Source organism: Neoarius graeffei, chromosome 27, assembly GCF_027579695.1.
Source record: "Neoarius graeffei isolate fNeoGra1 chromosome 27, fNeoGra1.pri, whole genome shotgun sequence".
Lineage (NCBI taxonomy): Eukaryota > Metazoa > Chordata > Actinopteri > Siluriformes > Ariidae > Neoarius > Neoarius graeffei.
In genome coordinates this window covers 52,719,942-52,746,285 of record NC_083595.1, presented here as the reverse complement: position 1 = coordinate 52,746,285, position 26,344 = coordinate 52,719,942, and the positions used below count along the sequence as shown (strand labels likewise).

The 26,344-nt window shown below is 42.0% G+C and overlaps 1 protein-coding gene across 1 annotated transcript in view; it reads right to left on the bottom strand.

The window, feature by feature from the left end:
* The window catches only part of adamts18 (ADAM metallopeptidase with thrombospondin type 1 motif, 18), a 95,582-nt gene that overhangs the window by 22,903 nt on the left and 46,335 nt on the right, over positions 1–26,344 (bottom strand). Inside the window, exons 9-16 of the mRNA XM_060911222.1 lie at positions 19,512–19,649; positions 17,641–17,794; positions 15,149–15,244; positions 12,930–13,078; positions 8,149–8,321; positions 6,320–6,450; positions 5,419–5,542; positions 5,039–5,286 (exon numbers count right to left, since the gene is read on the bottom strand). Of these exons, the coding sequence (XP_060767205.1) occupies positions 5,039–5,286; positions 5,419–5,542; positions 6,320–6,450; positions 8,149–8,321; positions 12,930–13,078; positions 15,149–15,244; positions 17,641–17,794; positions 19,512–19,649 (1,213 nt within the window). The remainder of the gene's footprint in view (positions 1–5,038; positions 5,287–5,418; positions 5,543–6,319; positions 6,451–8,148; positions 8,322–12,929; positions 13,079–15,148; positions 15,245–17,640; positions 17,795–19,511; positions 19,650–26,344) is intronic.

Here is a 26,344-nt window from a genome sequence, read left to right as displayed (position 1 = left end):
TGGTAAAGATCTGCTCAGTGCTTTGGGAGTAACGGCAGGTTGAAGTCGGTACAACAGAGTAAAAACTCTGCTCGCGAGACGTCGGGAAACTGCCGGTGCTTTTTGAGTCACGGGAAAGCGGTCAGGCACACTCTCTCTCTCTCTCTCTCTCTCTCTCTCCCTCTCTCTCTTTCTTTCTTTCTGATTGGTTTCCCACTGGATTACTCATCAATATCAATCAGATCACGTTTATAGGGATGTTCTCTCGCTCTCACTGTTTCTGATGAAGGATTCAGCAAAATTTTCCCTCTGCTAGTTTTGATGTTATGATTCACGGGAGACTTTGAAATGAGTTTTCATAGCTTTACCTACTTATTTTTTCAAATCAAAGGGATTCATATAAATAACTATTTTAGAATATAACCGGAGTTGTTTTGATGAAAAATATTGAGATCTTAGTGGTCAGAATGAGATTTTAAAAAACGGAAGTTAGAAACGCGAGTGTCTTTCAGTTCAGTTAATGTGAATTGTTTATTGGATGTGGATCAGACAGTTTTTTTCAAGGTCCGCCTTGAAAGCTGTGAATATTAATCAAAATAATCATATTCTTTCATATAAACACTAGTAGGGCTTACTGAGAAATACAAAGGCCTACAGAGCACAAAGAGGGGATTAGAAATAATATTTTATTACTTTTTTATTGAGTGTACCGATTTAACAGTTTACCTAATTAACATAATTAATACTAATTAAAGGCTAATTTGCACAGTTAGTTTTTACTAATTTTTCAGACTTTGTATTCAGTATACAACCATCTATGTGCCTGACAGTGTCCACATAAATATCTTGAAAAATAAAAAAAAGTTATTCAAGAAAAAACTTTTGATCTCATTGGGTAATGAGGCCCATTTTGGACCACGTAACCCTCATACAGAATATTAATACAGTAAGCTCCACCCTCTTCACTATATAATGCACTAGATGGATCATTTTAGTATCTTGGACCTTATTTGGATGGGATTAGTTTGACATGTGGAGGTGTATCATGTAATTATTACCCGAGTTTCTCTGGGATTTAATCAGAATCTGTTATTTTGGTCATTTTTAACACCCTGTACGTTCACATGGCCAAATTTTACTTTCATGGTTTTTCTTCACACCGGGAAGTCCTGAAATCAAATGTGAAACTTGTTAGGAGAAAAACAGATACAACGTTCAAAAGAATGTTTCAGAGAGACAGCGGTTTTGGGTTTGTTGTGGTTGTTTGTTTGTTTGTTTTTTATGTTCAGTTATTAATTTCCCATCACGTTACTGAGTCTACAGATAAAGTATTAACGGTCAAACACTACAACAAGCACATATAATCACACACACACACGGAAGGACAAGCCCATCCTGTGTGAATCGACCCTAATTACTACAGACGTAATTCTGTAGAATAACGATGTCGTACTTTATAATCACGTCTGTAGGCGTCCTAGTGCACTTCTGAAATCCCCACAATCCACTGCAGGAGGTGTGTAGCTCAGACAATACAAAACACCCATAATGCACTTTTAAAGAATAATATTTCAGAAACCCCTGCAATTGTATCCCAAATGATTAGATAGCTTGCATTCTGAAAGCTGAACAATCCTGAGAAGTGGAGATTAAGTCTCCACACCTCCCCCGTTCTGACTCGCTCCCTCTGAACTCGGAGTGTGTTCACGTTTAACAGGAAGCGGCTGTCAGATTATCTCCGAGCTCGCTCACAACACGCACAATAACACTCTTCAGTCTAGCCGAGCAGGCACTGTCAGATTAGCGGCTTAGCTTCATGCTAAAGCTGAACCGGGATCAAATTCAGCGACAAGGTTTTACATACGGGGGTTCCTGTCTGGGCTCGAGACGTGATTCTCACCCAGGTGAGATGTTAGAAATGTTAAAAGCCTTCAAGCAAATGGCCTGGATCTTAATCAGACTTTATAGAAGCTGTATAGAGGTTTTTTTTTTTTTCTAAAATGCTTACGCTGATGCTTTTATACTGTAAAAGTAAAAAAAAAAAACAGTCGTGAGAAGAACAAGAGCATGTGTCTGCGCTGGACGAGATGCCAGTCTACCACGCTGCACTCGAGTGACCCTGCTCTACTCGACCACAAGCAGCTCAAAACCAAAATGAATATTTTGTCTGGACTGAACCGTTTCAGAACCTCAGCACCACGTCCGTGTTTATCCTCCTGTCCTTACAGATGTTTTACTTCACTACTGACTGTGGCCAAGATTCACTTTATTCCTGCTCCCGTTCCCAAATTAATAAAACGGTGTCCAGATTTTTGGTAATTTTGTGTTTTCCTTTAAATATTATAATATGCTCATGATGTATTTTTATATATTACAGTGGAGCTCCAGACTTAAGAGAACATGGCAAAGCATCGTCCTGATATTTGATGGATTTTGCGACCATATGAACAACGTCTGTGTCCCACCACAGGGACCCCAACTGTTCGTGCAAGACAACATATCTCACAAACACTTGACCACCAGACAACGAAATTTGTATCTTTATTTCCATAAGATAGATGTTTTTTTTAGGCGGCACGGTGGTGTAGTGGTTAGCGCTGTCACCTCACAGCAAGAAGGTCCGGGTTCGAGCCCCGTGGCCGGCGAGGGCCTTTCTGTGCGGAATTTGCATGTTCTCCCCGTGTCCGCGTGGGTTTCCTCCGGGTGCTCCGGTTTCCCCCACAGTCCAAAGACATGCAGGTTAGGTTAACTGGTGACTCTAAATTGAGCGTAGGTGTGAATGTGAGTGTGAATGGTTGTCTGTGTCTATGTGTCAGCCCTGTGATGACCTGGCGACTTGTCCAGGGTGAACCCCGCCTTTCACCCGTAGTCAGCTGGGATAGGCTCCAGCTTGCCTGCGACCCTGTAGAACAGGATAAAGCGGCTACAGATGATGAGACTGTAATTTACTAATACATTTTACAGAAAATATTCACGACAGTTTCATATAAAACAAGTTAAAACAGTTTTATTAGTCCACTCGCTTGTTGGACAGGTGACAGTTTGTGCCGTGTAAGGGCGATAGACGGATGTAATCGCAGGAAGTTTTATTGAAATCACACTCGCAAACAGATCCAAAACGAGTCGAAAACCAGGCAGTGGTGGCATGAGGCCTAGACAGGATATCAGAGGGAATACAATACTCACAGCTCAAAAACACAAACAGGGTCAAAACCAGAACAGAGACACAAAATACAAGGCTTTCACAAAGTCTGTGTGTTACTCAGAGTCCTTATATAAATGTCTGCGCTGTGATTTAGCTCTAATCAGGAACAGGTGCATGGGGATTAATCCTAATGGCACTGCATGCATGTAGACCAGACAGCTGTTTGACATATCAAGTATGATATTGGATAGTAACTCTACAGTAGTGCTGTAAAGTTGAGAGTACGCCGTGCACATTTTGGCTGCCCCTTTTCACTGGAGCTTTTCTTTGTGTGTGTGTGTGTGTGTGTGTGTGTGTGTGTGTGTGTGTGTGTGTGTGTGTGTGTGTGTGTGTATTTGTGTAGTTTGATGTTTCTTTTTTGCTTTGAGTGTTTTGTCCACCGGTTGTGGCGTAGTTTCAGACCCGGTTGTTGGTGTCGGTTCCCTTCAGGCCTTGGTGTGCCATGGTTGGTGCCTGTGCTCCTCACTATGGATTGCAGTGAGCTCGTTGCTCTTTTTAACATTGGGGTTGTCCAGTGCTCTGTGCAGTGGCGCTTTTGTGCTTGGTGTGGTGTTCTGAGCGATGTTGCCCAGTGGCAGCTGTGCAGGTGGTGTGGAACACACCCTCGGCCTTTTGGTGGGACTCTGGTAGCTATGCCATTGGAATTACATCCTGACCCTCTTTTGGTGGACTCTCTCTTTATTTTTATTTTTGAATTTTTTTCCCCTAATTGTAAAGCGACCTTGGGTGTGAGAGAGGCGCTATATAAATTGAAATTATTATTATTATTAAAGTGAAGGCGCTGGTTCACTGCTGTCCCCCAGGCACCCAGCAGAATCGCACCATAATAAATGGGTGGTGTTGTTTCTGGCGCATGGCATGCGTTGTCAAAGAAAGGAATAAATATGTATCGTAACTACGATGTGTGTCTCATTATTGGTCTCATTGTTACAAGACAACGCAGTGATTTATTGAGGTGAAAAACACGACACGGCACAATTTGATGGTTCATTCATGGTGCTGTAATATTATTATTCTATTCAGGGGGATTTTGTGCCCTTGGAAATAATTTGCTCGTAAACTCATCAGGAGCTCTGATTTTAGGCTGACTGACTGACTAAATAGATAAATAAATAAGATACATTATACATAAGGAATAAAACTCTCCGTGTTGTGCTGTTACAGGAAAATAATCAGACAGGTGTTGTGATGAATTATATAGACGAGTTTCCTGATCCAGCACATCCTGAAGTGTTTTATACTTCTTTATATCACAGCCAAGGATTACAATTAATTTTTTATTCCTTTATTGTTACATTTAATGATGTGGAAGTGGCACAATTGAAGTTACTTCCTGTTCTCACTTTCATTCTAGCAGCTATAAACACACGTTCCATCACCAGCCTCTCTTTTTTTCTCTCTCGAATTTAATTAAAAAAAAATCAGAGAAAATGTAAACCATGATCCCGTCTGTCCTGGAGATGGTCCACAGCGCTGACGTGTGAGACTCCGTCAATAAATGTTCAATAAACACATTTCTCTTTACAGAAAGCTTTGCAATAACAACTATTTTTTTTCTATATAATCCGTTATGCAGTGCGTCTGCCGTACACATCCCTGCGCATGAGCTGGAATAGCGAGCACAATAATATAAACCTGTGAGTTGTCATTTTTCAGCTCTCTGTGAGCTTTTTACCTTTTATGGAATCCTGTGGGCGTGGCTAAAGGAAAATCAGCTCCGCTGTGAATGCACTCGGTTGGGCATTTATCAAAATACGCACGAGGATGAAGAAAATCAGTTCAGCAAATATTTTTGTTTATTTGTTTGACCATGAAAACGAGGTTGGTATTAAAAAGAAGATTTAATCTTCTCACCTCAAACACCAGCGTTTGATTGGTGGGTCCCGGGGCATACAGGCTCTCAGGTTCAGTACTCGAGCGCCGATACAAGAACGTGGTTCCTGCAAAGTTGAATTTTCCCGGCCAGTCCACCGTCCAATCAGAAGTCAGGAAATAAGAACCACGTTTTTGGCCTCGAACCGCCAGGTAACTGCTGGAGATCTCCACTTCCTGAACACGGACGCTCCGAGCTCCAGCAGGAACCGTCACCACCGGGTAGTACTCTGGATACAGACGGAAAACGTCGCTCGTATTGTAGCATGTGATGCAGCTGGGGTTACAATTAAAGCTACAAGCCCCGCCCCTCACCCTAATTCCAACCAATCAGAGCTTTGCTCCTGCTGTTGTGACGTTACCGTTGGCTCGGTGCTGTAAGTTGTAGCGGCCGCTGTAGAGCTTGCAGGTGGAGTTGTCTCCTTTACACACACCGCAAACGTCCAGAGCAGCGCTGGAGCCCAAAACATGATCACATCCCACTGACTAGAGAAGAACAGAAAGAGAGGGAGAAAATAAGGAGGTGGTTAAAGCTGGTCTTCTGCTCGTCTCAAGAGTACCAGAGGACGACCAGGAAAGGATACAGGAAATGGAAGTAAAGGAAAGAATATCACTGGATAAGAAAGGGAGGAAGAAGAGAATGAAAAGAAACAGGAAGAACAGCAGAAGGAAAGGAACAGAGGATGAAATAAGAGATGACTGTCAGAAGAACAGAGGGTGACGAAGAATGGAGAAAGAACAGACGATGAAGAGCAGATGCACAGGATGGAGGAACAGAAACGGAGGAAAAATAACTTTTTGAAGAGAAAAACACCAAGTGGAGAATAGAGGTGAAAACAGAAAAGGAAAAAGTAGAATAAAACAAAGACGGAAAAAGAGGAAGAAGAACAAAAAAGAGGAATAGTGACAGAGAACAGGAAGAAGAACAAGAAAAGAATGATGGAAAGGAACAGAGGGACAGAGACACAAAGACTAAGAACAGCAGAAGAAATAAATATGGAGGAAGAACCAAGAACAGAGGAATAAAGGAAAAGGGAACGGTGGAAGAGGAGAATTGGAATAAAACTAAGTTGAATCTTTTTCACAGTTTTGAGGGGTTTTTATTATTATTATTATTCTGTATGTGAGATTTTCTGAGATCGTCTTGTCCAGCTGTTTGTTGAGTACAGTAGAGTTTCGGTTGCTGATCTGGTCTCTGTGTTCACCTGGACCTTGTGGAAATGTTCAAATAAACCAGTGTGGCCTCTCCAACCCTCACAGTACCTCACAGATCCCGTCGATACACACATCTGGCGCGAGATCGGAGCACGACGTGCCGTCCTTCACCTTGCTGGCCATGGCAAAGAAGAAATCGAAATCCTCTGCGATGCAGTAGAGCTTACAGATATCTTCATCTGCAGAAGAAGAGGAGGAGAAATGAGTCACACAAGCTCAAATATCTCATTCTCATCTCATTATCTCTAGCCGCTTTATCCTGTTCTACAGGGTCGCAGGCGAGCTGGAGCCTATCCCAGCTGACTACGGGTGAAAGGCGGGGTTCACCCTGGACAAGTCGCCAGGTCATCACAGGGCTGACACATAGACACAGACAACCATTCACACTCACATTCACACCTACGCTCAATTTAGAGTCACCAGTTAACCTAACCTGCATGTCTTTGGACTGTGGGGGAAACCGGAGCACCCGGAGGAAACCCACGCGGACACGGGGAGAACATGCAAACTCCACACAGAAAGGCCCTCGCCGGCCACGGGGCTCGAACCCGGACCTTCTTGCTGTGAGGCGACAGCGCTAACCTCTACACCACCGTGCCGCCCGTAGCTCGAATATCAAAACTTTAAAAAAATAAATAAATAAAGCCAGGATCATTAATCAAGACCCAAAACAAACCAAATTTTAGTCGACAAGAAAGAAAACTCCACACTGAGGTCATGTTTAAATTCTGTTTCAAATGAGATTAAACAAGAAGAAAGCTCTGTAGAAATGACCTCAAATGACCTCCGAGTGATCCGTCGCTGAACAATTTTCAGCACAGCAACGGAACCCAAACGCAACGGAACCCAAACGCAACGGAACCCAAACGCAGCACGTCATGCAGGCGAGGAACAAAGTGCTTCAGACTGTCAGATGAGCAACAGGAAGTGACACGTGGATCATCAGTCACACAGCATCAGCACTTTCATCAGGCTTTACCCCAGAAAAACTTTATTCGACCACGTATGAGGAAAATAATCAGATGTTCTGACCACGAAAGAGCTTGCACTTCAAACTCATGAGGAATAAAACACCCGTGTCTGGTGCTGTTCTCGCAAAACAATCAACCCCAGCATGGTGTGATGAAGCTGAGTTACTGTGATTATGTTCCTGTCACAGCGTGTCCTGAAGTCCTTTTGGACTACAGCAAGTCATACTTTTTATCCATTTATAGCTACATTTAAAAAAAAAATACACAGAAACCAAGAAACCACAAAAACGTCAAGAAAAAGTTACAGCTTTACTGCTGACACTGGAGACTCCTTCCATAAACGTTCCATAAACATGTTGTTCCTTACAGAAAACATCGCCATATTATCATTTGTGACATCCTTGCCTGTGAATGACCGTTGCTATGGAAACAATAATGTATTAGAAAGAGTGCATTACTGTCAACCTGCACTGTGATAGAAAATTAATCAACACCTTCTGACCAATCAGAATGGAGGATTCTGTGAACTCTGGAACGTCCATTCAGCTCTCTCTCTCTCTCTCTCTCTCTCTCTCTCTTTCTGTGTGTGTGTGTGAGAGAGAGCGAGAGGTAAAATGCTTCCCTGAAGCTGCTGTAATAATCCGTCAGTGCGAGCGGCGACACGTCTAAACTCTAAATCACTCATTACGCCTCGGGTGCACTGAAGCAGTGTTACGGCAAAATATTTGCCGTTTGGCACAACCTACAAATGTATTTTTTTCACCAAGCAAACAGAGTCACCATGACCATGCAACACACACACACACACTTTCTTGTAAAGTAGAGAAGACCAGGCTGGATCGATCCAACACATTTAAAAAGCTGATGTTTTGGTGAAGTGAGTGTGAAAGCTGAAAAGCTGCTCACCCTCCACTTTAGTGTACGGTTTCCATTTATAGAACCAGCCTCGGAACGGTCTGCTGTTGTACTCGGCGCACTGCTGCGCTCGGAAATCCACGGCGTCTCGCTGACATGGGCCGGTGTTACACAGCTGGTACAGTCGACCCGAACCCTGGCAGAATCTCCCGCTGTGCTGCGGCCTTCAGGAGCAAAATACAGCAATCATTTTTATTTAAAAAAAATAAATAAATCAAGTACTGAGTGTATATTCCACGTCGTGTTGATTTGTCAATATTGAGTAACTAATTAATTACTCAACATTTAATAAAACTCTGAGACTATTAAGTATTTAATTGCTGTCTTTATTTCTTTTGTGTACAAAATATACAAACATACAGTAAAAGAGAAATTTAAAGGTCGACTGCCTTTCAGATTTTTCATGTTTAGGTCATAAAAAGAATTTTCCCGACACCCAGTTATTTTTGTTTAGTGACTGAAAGCTACTGAATTCGAATCAAAGACTTCCAATTTTATTAGTTTTTTTTAACAGAACAATTAATGAATTTATCTCCACGTGGCTCCAAATTCTCCGCTATTTTTTCCTGCTTCACCATGAACCAATACAAGATACTACGTCATGCATCACGTGGTGGGCTTTCCCCGTTCACGCAAGGCATTGTGGGATACAAATTTGAAACAGGAGAGAAAAATGGAGGACGTGAGTGTGTGAATGAAACGTGAAAGACCGACTACAGTAACGGAAAGAAAGTGAGAAGAAAATATGTTATGTTATATACGAAGGAAAGGAAACGCAGGACCAAACTAATAAATATGGGCGCTCAGTGAGCACCTCGGTGTGATCAGCTGTTCGTTTAGCGACAGAATGATGGAACTGTCAGTGCACGCTCAAAGGGAAACCTGTAGATGGCAGTGATGCAACACTGTGGATGCCAGCTGCTGTAAAACCCAAAAGAAGAAGAAGAAGGTAAACCTGTGCATGCGCACACGGACTTCCTCTGTCTGCTTGACTGCGCCAAGCGAGCGATTTCATGCACATTATTTGCTTTAATCCCCTCAAATTAAATAAATAACTTCCCAGCCACAGAATGGCCTGATATTTTGTGAGATATTACAGAAATAAACATATATCACAATCACATTTCAGAGGGAACTAAATTTCACCGATTTTATGAAATCGAAAGTCTGTCTCGCTTTAATTACTTAATATTTGAACAGATGCAATCTTTATGATAATTCTTAAAGGTCCCATGGCATGAAATTTTCACTTTCTGAGTTTTTTTAACGTTAAAATGAGTTCCTTTGACCTTCTTAAGTCACCCCAGTGGCTAGAAATGTCATAATGTGTAAACCAAACTATGCCCACCCTTTGTCAACATTTAAGAATGGCGCGTCAAAACGGCGCGTTGATAAGCTCTTCCCTTTACTACGTCAGCAAGGGAGATGATCCCCACGCCCCCCCTCTGGATTCCCACCCACTGTATGGATTGCCCGCCCAGCTCAAAAGTTGCCACCATAGATACGTCACTTCAATTTTGTAGTGAGGAGACCATAGAGGACACAACAACATGGCATCACCTAAGCGAGCGAAACATGGAAGTTGCGCTGTACATGGATGTGACAACACAGAAAAGAGTCTGTTTTTACTGCCGACGGGAGAGCCCCTGAAGACGCAGTGGCTTAATTTTATTTACTCCAATAATACGCCGTCAAGTCTACCTAAGACGGTGTATGTTTGTCGGAAGCATTTTCCTGATGAATGTTTCCACAACTTGTGCAAAACCTGCCCTGTACTGTCCCATCAACTGTCACTGAAGCCTGGGTCCGTACCAAGCATCCCTGCCGCATCAGCAACAAACACCGAACAAGTAAGTGTATAACTGTTAAGTCGTTTTGCCGTGTTTTAAAATTGGTGCGTTAGCCTAGCGATGGCTACATTAGCTGTGCAGCTAACCGCTTCCTGCAGTTAGCCAGGTAATCTGCGCTACAAAACCAAAAAGCATGCAGCATGCTCTGTTAAACTGAGTTTAGTCTGGAAATTGACTGTAACTTATGAGCTTATGTTTGACTATTGCTCCGCAATGCATGTCTTCTGTTGGATAAGCGATATGTTGCTGTAGTTGCTGCTTCTATCCTCTTTGGTTATGGAGTGCGTGTTCAAGCCTAGGGTATTATACGTTCGTAAACTACCACTCCGAACACTCTCACTCTGTTCTCTGTGTCACGTTGAGTTTACGAAAGGAATCCAAGGGAGAACGGGGTTTTGTCTTAGCAGCGTGGCTACAGGCGCTGATAGCAGCGAGTATGTGTGTGCGCAGCTTGGTCAAGCCCCTCCCCCTCCCCCCATGGCCCGCCCCCACCGTCTACCCTTCCCCGCCTCCATGCTTCTCATTAGCAAAACGACGCACTGGGAAAAGCGCTGAAATGGGGCTTTCTCCCAGGAGGCTATATTTACGTGCCGAGGGTTCATTTCGAGAAAGGCTGCGGATATAACATCCGGAAACCTCCACGAGCCCGTTTAAAGCATCAACAAACCACCATGCCATGGGTCCTTTAAAAGTTAAAAAATCTATTTTTAATGAAAATATTTTGATAGTTAATTTTCATTAATTTACCAATCACTGTTTTTGTTTTGTGCCCATGCCACACGCACTAATGCAACCCCATACCATCAGAGATGCAGGCTTCTGAACTGAGCGCTGATAACAACTTGGGTCTTCCTTCTCCTCTTTAGTCCGAATGACACGGCGTCCCTGATTTCCATAAAGAACTTCAAATTTTGATTCGTCTGACCACAGAACAGTTTTCCACTTTGCCACAGTCCATTTTAAATGAGCCTTGGCCCAGAGAAGACGTCTGCGCTTCTGGATCGTGTTTAGATACGGCTTCTTCTTTGAACTATAGAGTTTTAGCTGGCAACGGTGGATGGCACGGTGAATTGTGTTCACAGATAATGTTCTCTGGAAATATTCCTGAGCCCATTTTGTGATTTCCAATACAGAAGCATGCCTGTATGTGATGCAGTGCCGTCTAAGGGCCCGAAGATCACGGGCACCCAGTATGGTTTTCCGGCCTTGACCCTTACGCACAGAGATTCTTCCAGATTCTCTGAATCTTTTGATGATATTATGCACTGTAGATGATGATATGTTCAAACTCTTTGCAATTTTACACTGTCGAACTCCTTTCTGATATTGCTCCACTATTTGTCGGCGCAGAATTAGGGGGATTGGTGATCCTCTTCCCATCTTTACTTCTGAGAGCCGCTGCCACTCCAAGATGCTCTTTTTATACCCAGTCATGTTAATGACCTATTGCCAATTGACCTAATGAGTTGCAGTTTGGTCCTCCAGCTGTTCCTTTTTTGTACCTTTAACTTTTCCAGCCTCTTATTGCCCCTGTCCCAACTTTTTTGAGATGTGTTGCTGTCATGAAATTTCAAATGAGCCAATATTTGGCATGAAATTTCAAAACGTCTCACTTTCGACATTTGATATGTTGTCTATGTTCTATTGTGAATACAATATCAGTTTTTGAGATTTGTAAATTATTGCATTCCGTTTTTATTTACAATTTGTACTTTATTCCAACTTTTTTGGAATCGGGGTTGTATTAATTTTTTTATTAATCAATTCCTGATTTGATTCTGTTCTCATTTGTTTAAAACAAAAGTTAAAATGATGAGAGAGAGAAAATTATTTAATTGTGTAACCAAGTAATTATTGTCTTTAATATAATGCTGAGTAGCTAAAATACACAAATAAACAAATAAGAACAAAAAAATAATATTTGACAATTTAAAAATTAATATTTACTGAATCAGTCACTGTTTTCACTTCAATTTGTGCCAATAATAATAATAATAAGTCACTATATGATCATACTCAGTATAAGAATAAAAAAAATCAAATTGGTTCTAGCTTTTAAAATAGTCCTTGTGTCTAAAATGTAAGAAAAAAAGAAAATTTATTTAATTTATTTAATTATTCACACAATCACAGGTTCTGTTATATTTCCTGTTTATAACCTAAAATGTAAAAAAATAAAAATAAAATTAGGTTGAAAAAACCCACCCATTTGAATTAGTGCTTTAGTTTGTTTCAGTTTTTACTTTTCAAATGTTTGTGAAACAGAACAGAAAATTAAACAATATGTTTTTAATTTAATCTCCGTCTGAAGTCTTGCACATTTCCAGCCGCTGGATTTCATCCAGATCAGACCATTTAACAAACATCAGACTGAAACGTGATCACAGTGCTTTTCTTCCTTTATTTCTTTCTTTATTTGTAAAGATTATTGTTTTATTGCATGTTTCAGATTAAATCTGAGAGCGATGATAATCCCTGAGGTTTTTATGTTTTAATAAACACGTTACTGATATCTGCTGTGATTAAACCTGGATATAAAATTAAATACGTCAGATATTAAATATTAAACTTTAAAACTTGTGTCTGTAATTAAAACCTGAAGGACTTTTTATGGCTCTTCCTGAAAGGTCTCCGAGTGGACAAATATTTTAAATCCCTCAGATCAGTGCATGAAATATGAGTTCTCTTTAAATCTTGTGTTTACTTTTAGTGAATAAAAGAGAGACTGATATTCCCTCGGAGTGTTTGTTTTTATTTCCATGTAAATCAGTGTTGTGTTTACAGGTTTCACCGTACGCTCGGCTTTACAACCTCGTATTAACATTCACACACTCGTAATGTTGATCGTGATTTGCATTTCATACCTTTTGGCTCAATATTCGTGAAATTGTCTAAAGTAAGTAAATAAATAAATAGATTCACCTGGGACTGTTGCAAAAACGTTCCCGATACATAACTCCGCCCCCACAGCTTCTGGAACAATTCGACCAATCGGACCAACCTGACCACTGACCGTGAACCGCCTTCGGCCCGTGATCCCCGAACTTCACACACTGCCCCTTACGACACCACTGCATGATGGGTAATCAGACACACAGAACACACAGTCAGACATCACATGACACTTCGTACATTTTTAACATCATATCAGTTTAAACATCGCGTCGGCATTTACGCTAGGAACGTTCCTGGTGTTCAGAGTCGGCTTACGCACACGCTAACGCGCATCACGGATACATTGCAACTGATTCTCGCGAACAGGATGTGGAAAAGGATTCTCGTTGTTATAATTATGACTCATGTGATCACTGCAGACTTCAGAACTGTGTTTATATTACTGTTTAACGGGTAGCTCCGGTCCAATAATCTGATTGGTCGAGCATATTTATGAAAACTGCACTGGGACGCTTCACTGTGTGTGTCACTGTGTTCAGCACGTAAAACTCCACTTCCTAAATCTGAACGGTTACTACAGTAACATTAGTGACATCATCAACAGACCCAGACAATGATACTTTTCAGAAAAAGTAAAATCTGAAAGCTCGTCAGATGAAAAGGAAGAAGGGACGCTAATTTCACCAGAAGCGCCTTGAACAGGAATGTGCGCTAAATAGCCAGCTAGCAGACGCGCTGTGAAGTGAGTGTAGGTTCTTCAGGATCTGTTTTCACTCACAGAGCAAAAATGAACAGAACGTTTGTCCATATTGTGTCTGAAATGTCACTTATTCGATATTCATTTCATGTTTATTGAACTGTTTGTTGTATAAAATCAGGGAAATCAGGAAGTGACGTAGCGCGAGTGAGCGAGTGATGTAGTGAGTAGTTGGTCGGTGTAAGTCGTGATAAAGTGCACTTGTGTACAGAATCAACTTGTATTGTTGCATTCTGACTGTTTACATAAAATGTGTGTATTTTTATTTGCTTATTTGTTCACTCCCCAAGAACTTGGAAAATATCCCTTTAAGGTGCATTTAGAACAGATTAAAAAATCTCATCTCATTATCTGTAGCCGCTTTATCCTGTTCTACAGGGTCGCAGGCAAGCTGGAGCCTATCCCAGCTGACTACGGGCGAAAGGCGGGGTACACCCTGGACAAGTCACCAGGTCATCACAGGGCTGGGACTGTGGGGGAAACCGGAGCACCCGGAGGAAACCCACGCGGACACGGGGAGAACATGCAAACTCCGCACAGAAAGGCTCTCGCCGGCCACGGGGCTCGAACCCGGACCTTCTTGCTGTGAGGCGACAGCGCTAACCACTACACCACCGTGCCGCCCCAGATAAAAAAAAATGTGCGATTAATTTGTGATTAATCACAAGTTAACTATGGACAATAATCTGATTAATCACAAATATTTTAATCGATTGACAGCTCTAAAGCCTACACATCAGTGATGACTGTTTTTCTTTGTTAAACATGTTTTATTTTTGTAATTCACTGTATTTCTGCTTTTTTCAGTGTTTCGGAGTCTGTTTCAGATGATCTTTATTATATACAGCAGATAAAGGTAGGATTCGTTGTCGCAGTATAGCGTACAGTATTATAGCGTGATTTAGCTTCAGTAATACAGAGAAATGCAGTCAGTCAGAGGATAAAACTACAAGAGAGTAAAAATAATCAGAAATATTAACACGAGTTTCCTGAGCTCTGAAAAACACATTGCGGGGGGGTGCAGAGTGTGTATCTGTTGAGAGATCTTGGAGTGTGTTGGATTGGGACGGAGTCCAGCGTTTCACCTGGAGAATAGTGCTGAGCCAAAACACACACACACACACACACACACACGGAGACACCGCAAGAAGAAACGCAAAGTTTAACATCATGTGTGTTTGTGTTTTCCTTTTTAATTGGCTCCTAAATAAACAAGCTTGACTCGAGTATAAATTTGGATGATGTATCTGAACAACACATTTGTGTTATTTATCAGTTTATAGTTACATTAAACATTGTTTAACTTTCTTCCCTCTGTTTCCGTTTTGATGAAGACACACACTGTCCAATTTTGTCATGTTACACCACAATCAGCAGCAAACAATGCCACTAGCCCCGCCCCCAGAGTAGGCTGTTGTAGCCTTTGGTTGTTGGGTGCCAAAACTTTTGGTTAATTGTGCATGAGGTCAAAGGTCATCCTCTCACTCACCATATCCGGTCCGCACGCTGTCCCCTCAGCAGCAGGCATGAACTTGGTCTCACACCGATGCCCCGCCCGATGGCACCATAACGACTTACAGATGTCCTACGAAGAGAACACACACACACACACACTCTCACTCTCTTACATTAACTTCACATTATACGGATGATATTAAATTTAATTTATCTCACATTGCAAACTTCATCAGTCGCAGGTGAGTGAATTTAGTCGTATTTAATAGTTATTATGAAGTTGCACTAGTGAAGAGCACTAGCCCCACCCCCTACTCCTCACCCTTAACCAATCAGAGCATTACGAACTTTAAAACAATGCAGTCCTGACCTGCGATCTTTACAAAGCTCTGTATTTTATGAGTTCTCGCTCAAAAATACGCCAAAAGAACAATCACCATGAAAAAAATATCAATGGACATATGAATCTAGAGGCGGCACAGTGGTGTAGTGGTTAGCGCTGTCGCCTCACAGCAAGAAGGTCCGGGTTCGAGCCCCGTGGCCGGCGAGGGCCTTTCTGTGCGGAGTTTGCATGTTCTCCCCGTGTCCGCGTGGGTTTCCTCCGGGTGCTCCGGTTTCCCCCACAGTCCAAAGACATGCAGGTTAGGTTAACTGGTGACTCTAAATTGACCGTAGGTGTGAATGTGAGTGTGAATGGTTGTCTGTGTCTATGTGTCAGCCCTGTGATGACCTGGCGACTTGTCCAGGGTGTACCCCGCCTTTCGCCCGTAGTCAGCTGGGATAGGCTCCAGCTTGCCTGCGACCCTGTAGAAGGATAAAGCGGCTAGAGATAATGAGATGAGATGAGATATGAATCTAGAATGATTGACAGCTGCGTAGGTGTTTTGGACTCTGGAAGCTCCACCCCTTTTCCCATATCTCCCATATCTCACATCGTGCTTTCGTTTCGTCTTGTCTCAATGTCCCTGTGTGAAAGATGCATTAACGTGGCGTTCTCACTTTCTGTCTGTGGATATTTGACTTTGCTAACATTAGCCAAGTGCGTTATTACCAACGTCAGTTTGCTATTTTTATTCGGGATGATACTGAATAAATATTTTAGGATTTGAAACAGCACAGTCTCTCTTTACAGTGAGCATATTTACTGGGTTTTATGGTCATCGTCAGATGCTGAAAGGGAAAAGGCAGCCACTCTTCTGTTTTAGTTCAAATATAAACACTAGAAATTAATTAGTTTATTTATGTTTCTGTACATCACATTTTTTTTCTCAAACAAGAAACAAAGAAAAAAAGAAAGTGTCCTTGTAAACTTCCCGAGCATCTTCATCCTGAAACCATCCCAAACATGCTAATCCCGCATCGTTAGCACCGCTAATTACTCCCCTGGCTGCTACGTGACGAGGACACTCAAGTCGGCAGGAAAAAGGAAACAAAACCACTGGGCGTCGCCGGCCACAATCCCACTAAATTAAAATGTACAGCTGCTTTCCTGGGAAGTCGGCTTCCAAAAACACGCCACACAAAAGCCTTGAAAGAAAGAGGCTGTAGCGTCGCGGCTAATCCTGCAAAATAACCCGCGCCGATCCGCTTCCCAAGACTTTACACAGCGCCTCAGTGTTAAACCACTCGACATTTACATGTGAATGTGTGAATCGGACGCGGAGCTGAGGGAGGGAGCAGCGGGTCCTCTGTTGGCCCGTTACGTGGGAGCCGTCGCTGGGATTTTGGCTCCGAGTGCGGAGCGAATTGCGTGTTAGCCATGAGGACGATGAACCCTGCTGCTGTGAGCGAACACGCAGAGAGAGCGACAGTTTAAAGCAAACCGGGCGAAGACGGCAACAAGACGAACACTGAAGTTCAGGAAAGTGCTGAGTGTCACAGAAGCCGACTGTTAAACGTTTATTCATTTATCTGGTGAATTTATTTTATTACTTTTTAAAGAAATGCGTTTCACTGAACACGAATCTGTTCACTCCGAGAAAACTGGAGTCGGGTTTGAGTCGATGTCGTGATGCGCCGAGTCCACGAGTCCATGAGTTCACATCTCTGAATCTTTGGTTCAGCTTTAACGAGAAAAGGTGTTTTTAAAAAAAAATTGCAAAAAGTCAAGCAGCTCAGGTTTATTTGGTTTTGTTTGTTTGTTTGTTTTTCTTTTTTAAGAATTTCTTTACACCGACAGAAACCAAACCAGCTACTGCTTCCTTCTATTTTTTTATTGATTTACTTATTTTTCGATGGATGTAAATTTACTGATTTTCAAGTGGAACTTTGGCAATATTATACATTTTTTTTCCTAAGATATATTCCTGAGCTATTTTATTTACTAAATTACTTATTCATTTATTTCTAATTCTTGTGGATTGTACCCACAGAAACAAAACCAATGTTTTCCTTTTATTTATATGTGTGTGTGTGTGTGTGTGTGTGTGTGTGTGTGTGTGTGTAATTCTGAGCTTTGTACACACAGAAACCAGCCCAGTGACACTTTATTTCTAGTTTAATTAAAACTCATTAATCAGACGTTACCTTGACGAAGTCGAGTCTGCAGGTCTTGGCCTTGGAGCCGAACTGCCACTTGCACTGTGTCTCTGCGTCGTAAATTTGCCCCGGGAGCTTCTCGGGGTATTTATACTGACCAATCAGCTTCGGTTCATCCACCAAACATGAGGCCTGAGCTGTGCTGTGAACAACACACACACACATATATACATATATATATATATATATATATATATATATATATATATATATATATATATATATATATGCATACATACAGTGGTGCTTGAAAGTTTGTGAACCCTTTAGAATTTTCTATATTTCTGCATAAATGTGACCTAAAACATCATCAGATTTTCACACAAGTCCTAAAAGTAGATAAAGAGAACCCAGTTAAACAAATGAGACAAAAATATTATACTTGGTCATTTATTCATTGAGGAAAATGATCCAATATTACATATCTGTGAGTGGCAAAAGTATGTGAACCTTTGCTTTCAGTATCTGGTGTGACCCCCTTGTGCAGCAATAACTGCAACTAAACGTTTGCGGTAACTGTTGATCAGTCCTGCACACCGGCTTGGAGGAATTTTAGCCCGTTCCTCCGTACAGAACAGCTTCAACTCTGGGATGTTGGTGGGTTTCCTCACATGAACTGCTCGCTTCAGGTCTTTCCACAACATTTTGATTGGATTAAGGTCAGGACTTTGACTTGGCCGTTCCAAAACATTAACTTTTTGCTTCTTTAACCATTCTTTGGTAGAACGACTTGTGTGCTTAGGGTCGTTGTCTTGCTGCATGACCCACCTTCTCTTGAGATTCAGTTCATGGACAGATGTCCTGACATTTTCCTTTAGAATTCACTGGTATAATTCAGAATTCATTGTTCCATCAATGATGGCAAGCTGTCCTGGCCCAGATGCAGCAAAACAGGCTCAAACCATGATACTACCACCACCATGTTTCATAGATGGTCTCATCCATCCACAAAACATTTTTCCAATAGCCTTCTGGCTTGTCCACGTGATCTTTAGCAAACTGCAGACGAGCAGCAATGTTCTTTTTGGAGAGCAGTGGCTTTCTCCTTGCAACCCTGCCATGCACACCATTGTTGTTCAGTGTTCTCCTGATGGTGGACTCATGAACATTAACATTAGCCAATGTGAGAGAGGCCTTCAGTTGCTTAGAAGTTACCCTGGGGTTCTTTGTGACCTCGCCGACTATTACATGCCTCGCTCTTGGAGTAATCTTTGTTGGTCGACCACTCCTGGGGAGGGTAACAATGGTCTTGAATTTCCTCCATTTGTACACAATCTGTCTGACTGTGGATTGGTGGAGTCCAAACTCTTTAGAGATGGTTTTGTAACCTTTTCCAGCCTGATGAGCATCAACAACGCTTTTTCTGAGGTCCTCAGAAATCTCCTTTGTTCGTGCCATGATACACTTCCACAAACATGTGTTGTGAAGATCAGACTTTGATAGATCCCTGTTCTTTAAATAAAACAGGGTGCCCACTCACACCTGATTGTCATCCAATTGACTGAAAACACCTGACTCTAATTTCACCTTCAAATTAACTGCTAATCCTAGAGGTTCACATACTTTTGCCACTCACAAATATGTAATATTGGATCATTTTCCTCAATAAATAAATGACCAAGTATAATATTTTTGTCTCATTTGTTTAACTGGGTTCTCTTTATCTACTTTTAGGACTTGTGTGAAAATCTGATGATGTTTTAGGTCATATTTATGCAGAAATATAGAAAATTCTAAAGGGTTCACAAACTTTCAAGCACCTCTGTATACGTATACATATATAAAATGTACACGAACCTCTGTGTGTGTGTGTGTGTGTGTGTGTGTGTGTGTGTGTGTGTAACATCAATCACTTTTACCCCAGGAAGCGGTTGAGATACTGGCGACTACAGGATGACCAGGAGAACACGCCATTATTCCCCGCCAGAGTCGGAGACATGATGTTCCCCTCGGCCTTCCTGCAGGGGTTTCCCTCTCCGTCATGGATCATCCCGAAACTGAGACGGAGCGAGAGATCAGGTGAGACGGGGACACACTTTTTATCTCTTTCATTTTGCTGATGCTGTTAGTAAAATTAGTTTGGTTCCAGCATCAAAATTAAGTGTTTAATTAAAATCAATCAATCAGTAACAGACACATGGGTGTTTTTGTTGAAAGTGAAGGACCGATTATTTTAATTAACTAATAAAAATCTGGAAAAAATTTTAAAAATGGATTTGTTTTGGGGAAGCCAAGTCAAGTAATTTATTTATAGAGCACATTTAAAAACAGCAGGGGTTGAGCTAAAGTGCTTCACAAAAAAGTTACGGTAGCTAAGGAGTCTTAGCATGGGCAATAAGACCATACATCTACACAAGATTATGTGTGGTTATTGGTAGCACAACAACAAAAATAAGTAAGTAAATAAAATAAAACCAGACGTCAGTCTGAATTAAAAACAAGTGAGAAAAAATAGGTCTAAAGATTGGATTTAAAAGAAGTAATTGTAGAGGAGGATTTGATGTGTGGAGGGAGGGAGGGTATTCCAAAGCTTTGGAGCAGCTACAGAGAAAGCTCGGTCACCACGGGTTTTGAGGTGTGAACGTGGGACGGTAAGGAGTGATTGATTTTGTGATCTGAGTGACCTGGGTGCAGAGTGTGGGAGCAGAAGTTCAGAAATGTATGGTGGGGCTAAACCATTAAGGGCTTTAAAAACAAAAAGTAAAATTTTAAACTCAATTCTGAATTTAACTGGAAGCCAGTGGAGCCGAGCTAAAATCAGCATAATGTGTTCCATCTTTTTTGTGTTGGTACGGAGCCTGGCAGCAGCATTCTGTACAAGCTGGAGTTTGTTGAGATTTGATTGTGACATACCTATGTACAGGGAATTACAGTAGTCTAAACGGGAGGAGATGAATGCATGGATGACTGTTTCAAGGTCTGTTAGGGATAGAATGAGTTTCAGCTTGGCTATGGTTCTTAATTGATAGAAGCTGCCTTTAACCACGCTACTGACTTGCTTGTTGAAATTTAAGGAGCTGTCTAGTAGAACACCCAGATTTCTGACTACGCTATGTAGGTTTGACGAATGAGGACCAAGTGCCTTACCAAGGCTAGCGACAGAGGAGGAGGAGCCAAATAGAATGATTTCAGTTTTGCTTTCATTAAGTTGCAAAAAGTTGCATGCCATCCAAGATTTAATATCCTCAAGACAGCTAAGCAGTTTGTTGAGGGTGGAAGTACAATTTGGAGTGAAGGGCAGGTAGAGCCGTGTATCATCGGCATAGCAGTGGTATTGAATGTTATGCTTCTCGAGGATAGAGCCCAGGGGCAGCATGTAAAGGGAGAAGAGCAGGGGGCCTAGAATGGATCCTTGGGGACACCATATTTACTTGCAGCAGTGGAGGAAGACTGGTTGCCTACTTTAACACAAAAGGTTCTGTCCTCCAAATAGGACCTAAACCAGTTCAGAACTGGGCCTTGCAGTCCTACTTTGTCATGTAGGCGCACCAATTGTGGTCTGTAGTGTCAAATGCAGCACTGAGGGCAAGCAGGAGAAGGATGGCACATGAACCAGAGTCTACGGCGAGCAAGATGTCATTATGCATTTTAAGTAAGGCAGACTCTGTGCTGTGAAGGGCTCTGAAGCCTGACTGAAATTTATCCAAAATGTTCAAGTTGTTTTTCTAAAATCTTAGAGAAAAATGGTAGTTTAGAGATGGGTCTAAAATTTTGGGGGTCATTGGAGTCCAGACTGGGCTTTTTTAACAGAGGCTGGACTACTGCATGCTTAAAGCTAGAGGGGACAATACCATTAGATAGGGAGCAGTTTACAATAGCTAGTATAATGAGGCAGAGTGTACTAAGAACGTCCTTGAAGAGTCGAGAGGGCATGATGTCAGAAGGACAAAAGGAAGGCTTCAACTGAGACACTATATCAGACAGCTGAGAGGAGGACACCAGAGAGAACAGCTGAAAGGGGCTGACTGGCTCAAGAGTCTCTGGTAGAGCGGAGTTTACAGGTGAGATATTAAAGTGCCATTCCACCATTGGATGTATTTTTTGGCATAAAATACAATATACAGTGGTGCTTGAAAGTTTGTGAACCCTTTAGAATTTTCTATACTTCTGCATAAATATGACCTAAAACATCATCAGATTTTCACACAAGTCCTAAAAGTAGATAAAGAGAATCCAGTTAAACAAATGAGAAAAAAATATTATACTTGGTCATTTATTTATTGAGGAAAATGATCCAATATTACATATCTGTGAGTGGCAAAAGTATGTGAACCTTTGCTTTCAGTATCTGGTGTGACCCCCTTGTGCAGCAATAACTGCAACTAAACGTTTGCCGTAACTGTTGATCAGTCCTGCACACCAGCTTGGAGGAATTTTAGCCCGTTCCTCCGTACAGAACAGCTTCAACTCTGGGATGTTGGTGGGTTTCCTCACATGAACTGCTCGCTTCAGGTCCTTCCACAACATTTCCATTGGATTAAGGTCAGGACTTTGACTTGGCCATTCCAAAACATTCACTTTATTCTTCTTTAACCATTCTTTGGTAGAACGACTTGTGTGCTTCGGGTCGTTGTCTTGCTGCATGACCCACCGTCTCTTGAGATTCAGTTCATGGACAGATGTCCTGACATTTTCTTTTAGAATTCACTGGTATAATTCAAGCCCTGTGATGACCTGGCGACTTGTCCAGGGTGTACCCCGCCTTTCGCCCGTAGTCAGCTGGGATAGGCTCCAGCTTGCCTGCGACCCTGTAGAAGGATAAAGCGGCTAGAGATAATGAGATGAGATGAGATGAGATGGTATAATTCAGAATTCATTCTTCCATCAATGATGGCAAGCCCTCCTAGCCCAGATGCAGCAAAATAGGCCCAAACCATGATACTACCACCACCATGTTTCACAGATGGGATAAGGTTCTTATGCTGGAATGCAGTGTTTTCCTTTCTCCAAACATAACGCTTCTCATTTAAACCAAAAAGTTCTATTTTGGTCTCATCCGTCCACAAAACATTTTTCCAATAGCCTTCTGGCTTGTCCACGTGATCTTTAGCAAACTGCAGACAAGCAGCAATGTTCTTTTTGGAGAGCAGTGGCTTTCTCCTTGCAACCCTGCCATGCACACCATTGTTGTTCAATGTTCTCCTGATGGTGGAGTCATGAATATTAACATTAGCCAATGTGAGAGAGGCCTTCAGTTGCTTAGAAGTTACCCTGGGGTCCTTTGTGACCTCGACGACTATTACACGCCTTGCTCTTGGAGTGATCTTTGTTGGTCGACCACTCCTGGGGAGGATAACAATGGTCTTGAATTTCCTCCATTTGTACACAATCTGTCTGACTGTAGATTGGTGGAGTCCAAACTCTTTAGAGATGGTTTTGTAACCTTTTCCAGCCTGATGAGCATCAACAACGCTTTTTCTGAGGTCCTCAGAAATCTCCTTTGTATGTGCCATGATACACTTCCACAAACATGTGTTGTGAAGATCAGATTTTGATAAATCCCTGTTCTTTAAATAAAACAGGGTGCCCACTCACACCTGATTGTCATCCCATTGATTGAAAACACCTGACTCGAATTTCACCTTCAAATTAACTGCTAATCCTAGAGGTTCACATACTTTTGCCACTCACAGATATGTAATATTAGATCATTTTCCTCAATAAATAAATGACCAAGTATATTTTTGTCTCATTTGTTTAACTGGGTTCTCTTTATCTACTTTTAGGACTTGTGTGAAAATCTGATGATGTTTTAGGTCATATTTATGCAGAAATATAGAAAATTCTCAAGGGTTCACAAACTTTCAAGCACCACTGTATTTTATGACAACATGACTAGACAGAGAAATCTTTTAGCTTCAAAATGATATATCAAACATAATTTTTTGACAACGACAAGTATATTAATTTTGCGACCAAAGTCACCTACCCTTTTAATTTCCGCGCGGTAGTGAAACGTGATGTTATCGGCAGGTTCCCCTTCTTGTGTACCACGTCACGTGTGACGTGGCACAGATTATCAGCAATGGCAGATAGAATGCGATTGTCAGCTTCGGAAAAGAAGCGAAGGAAAATAGCAAGTGATGCCCAAAAGAGACGGTCGATGGTGAATATCGGCACAGCAATCGACAAGTGGAAATCACGTTCTATCCGCCATTGCTGATAATCTGTGCCACGTCACACGTGACGTGGTACACAAGAAGGGGAACCTGCCAATGACGTCACGTTTCACTACTGCGCGGAAATTAAAAGGGTAGGTGACTTTGGTCGCAAAATTAATATACTTGTCGTTGTCAAAAAATTATGTTTGATATATCATTTTGAAGCTAAAAGATTTCTCTGCCTAGTCATGTTGTCATAAAATATATTGTATTTTATGCCGAAGAATACATCCAATGGTGGAATGGCACTTTAAATCTGATTTGGTCAATTTTTCAATGAAGAAGTCTAAAAATTCCTCACAGGTAATTGATGTGTCAGCAGGGTTTACAGCAGGGTTAAGGAATGAATTTATTGTTTTAAAAAGTACCCTAGGCCCGTGAGCCTGGGTGTTGATCAACTGAGCAAAATAATCAGCCTTTGCTTCCTTAACAGAGAGTTGATAGAGCTTTAAATGCTGTTGGAAGATTTCAAAGGAGACTTGGAGTTTATCTTGTTTCCACTTTCACTCTGCCCTTCTACAGGCTCGACGGAGGGCACAAGTGGAGTCATTTAGCCAGGGTGTGGTGATATTGGTCTTGGGCCATTTTAATTTTAAAGGGGCTATCTGATCCAAGGTATAGGAGCAGGACCAATTAAAAAGAGAAACCAGTTCTTCTATGTCCATACAGGAAAAAGGATCAGGAGGATGAAAGGGGAGAGTGAGCTCAAAGAGGTCAGAAAAATGTGAGGTTGTGGCATAATTAATGGAACGGGCAAGGTGATAGGGTTGAGGAGAGGGAAGGGGGAGGGAGGGCCACCAAGACTCAAGCTCTATCAAGAAATGGTCAGACACAGCAGTGTTAGTGATATCAACATTTGCAATACAAAGACCCAGTGACAGGACCAGGTCCAGTGTGTGACCTCTCAGATGTGTGGGGCCAGAAACTGACTGAGTTAGATTGAAGGAATCAATGAGATTTAAAAATTAATTTATTATCGGCTTGGTGGGACAGCAAATATGAATGTTGAAATCTCCCAAAATCAGTAATTTCTCAGAGCGAGAGGCCATAAAGGACAGGAGGTCAGAAAACTCTTGTAAGAAACTGCTACTGGCTTTCGGGGCTCTATACACCAGAGCACATAAAATTGGGGAGTGTGCATTAACCAGTAACAGCTGAACTTCAAAAGCAGAGTAAGTATGAGTGGGCAGAAACCTACACTTGTACGACTTATTAAACACTGTTGCCAGACCACCACCACGACCTGAAACCCTGGGAGAGTTTAAAAAGCCACAGTGGGGAGGACATAATTCAACAAAGGAGAACAAATCACCAACCCTAAGCCATGTTTCAGTTATAAAAAGAAAGTCCAGCTTTCGGGATGTAATAAAATCATTGAGGATAAAGGTCTTATTTGCTACAGACCTAGCATTTATTACAGCAAATTTAACCGGTGGTGGCTGCAATGTCTGTTTAGATGAGATTGTCCAATAAAAGCTTAATGGGCGAAGATTCGCCAAGTTCATTCCATCACTTGAGCAGCGTGTTTTGACAGGGGGGCGAAGAGTCCAGTGAACTGGAATGGGGGCTGCTTGAGTAGCAGTAGATGGTGACGGCAGCAGAATGAGATTTTGGAGGTTTATGCCAGCCTCTACATGTCGCCTAGTCGACGAGCGAGAGGAGAGGAGGCTGGGGATGGCACCGTCAATTTGAGAGGAATGCTTGATGAATTTACGACAGCAGCCCCGGTGCACATACCGGGGCTGCTGACAAGCGATGCCCAACGTGACGCATAGTTTGTGGACACCAGCCGGTAGACGGAGAGAGGATGAGTTGAGATTCAACAGTTCAGCAGTAGAGTATGATAAATCCATCATGAGATGCGACGCAGTGTGGGGGTCGCAGGCAGCAATAATAATCCACAGAGTCCTAAGAATGACGAGGACGCTAATAGCAGGTAGAAGACGCATTTTAACTCTCCATGGATCTCCAGGCTAAAACCAGCGGAGCTCGACAGCCAAGTTTGAAAAACCTTGATAGGCCAACTGCCTGATCCTACAGATAGGCTAACAGTAAGGTCAATCAGTGGAGGCAGGGGAAACTCCCAACTCTGATTTAGATGCTATGGTCAGCCTAGCGTACAGCAGTGAGGAAGGTGAAACTTACACACACATACGCCGGGAAAGATCTGCAATGATCACAGCAGAGAGGGCTCGAGTTAGGCTGGAGATGCTGGAGCCCCGGGTGAGAGATTACTTGCAGGATTGCAGGTTAGTCCGATTTAGTATGTAGTAGATGGTAGAAGGTTTAATCCAAAGCAAGTCAGAAATCCGTAATAACAAGATAATCCACTCAGATCCGGTCGTCAAGTTAAAAGAAGTGCAGACATAACAGAAAAAAACAAACAGCAGACCGGTGAGCAGCGGCAGCCAACAAACACACCAGCGTACACTCCCAGCTCATATATCGTAAGTAGAAAAAAACTCCCAACTCTGGCCACACAGAATTGGGAGAACTCACAGTAAATGCCACAGTAAACGTGGCCTATGTGT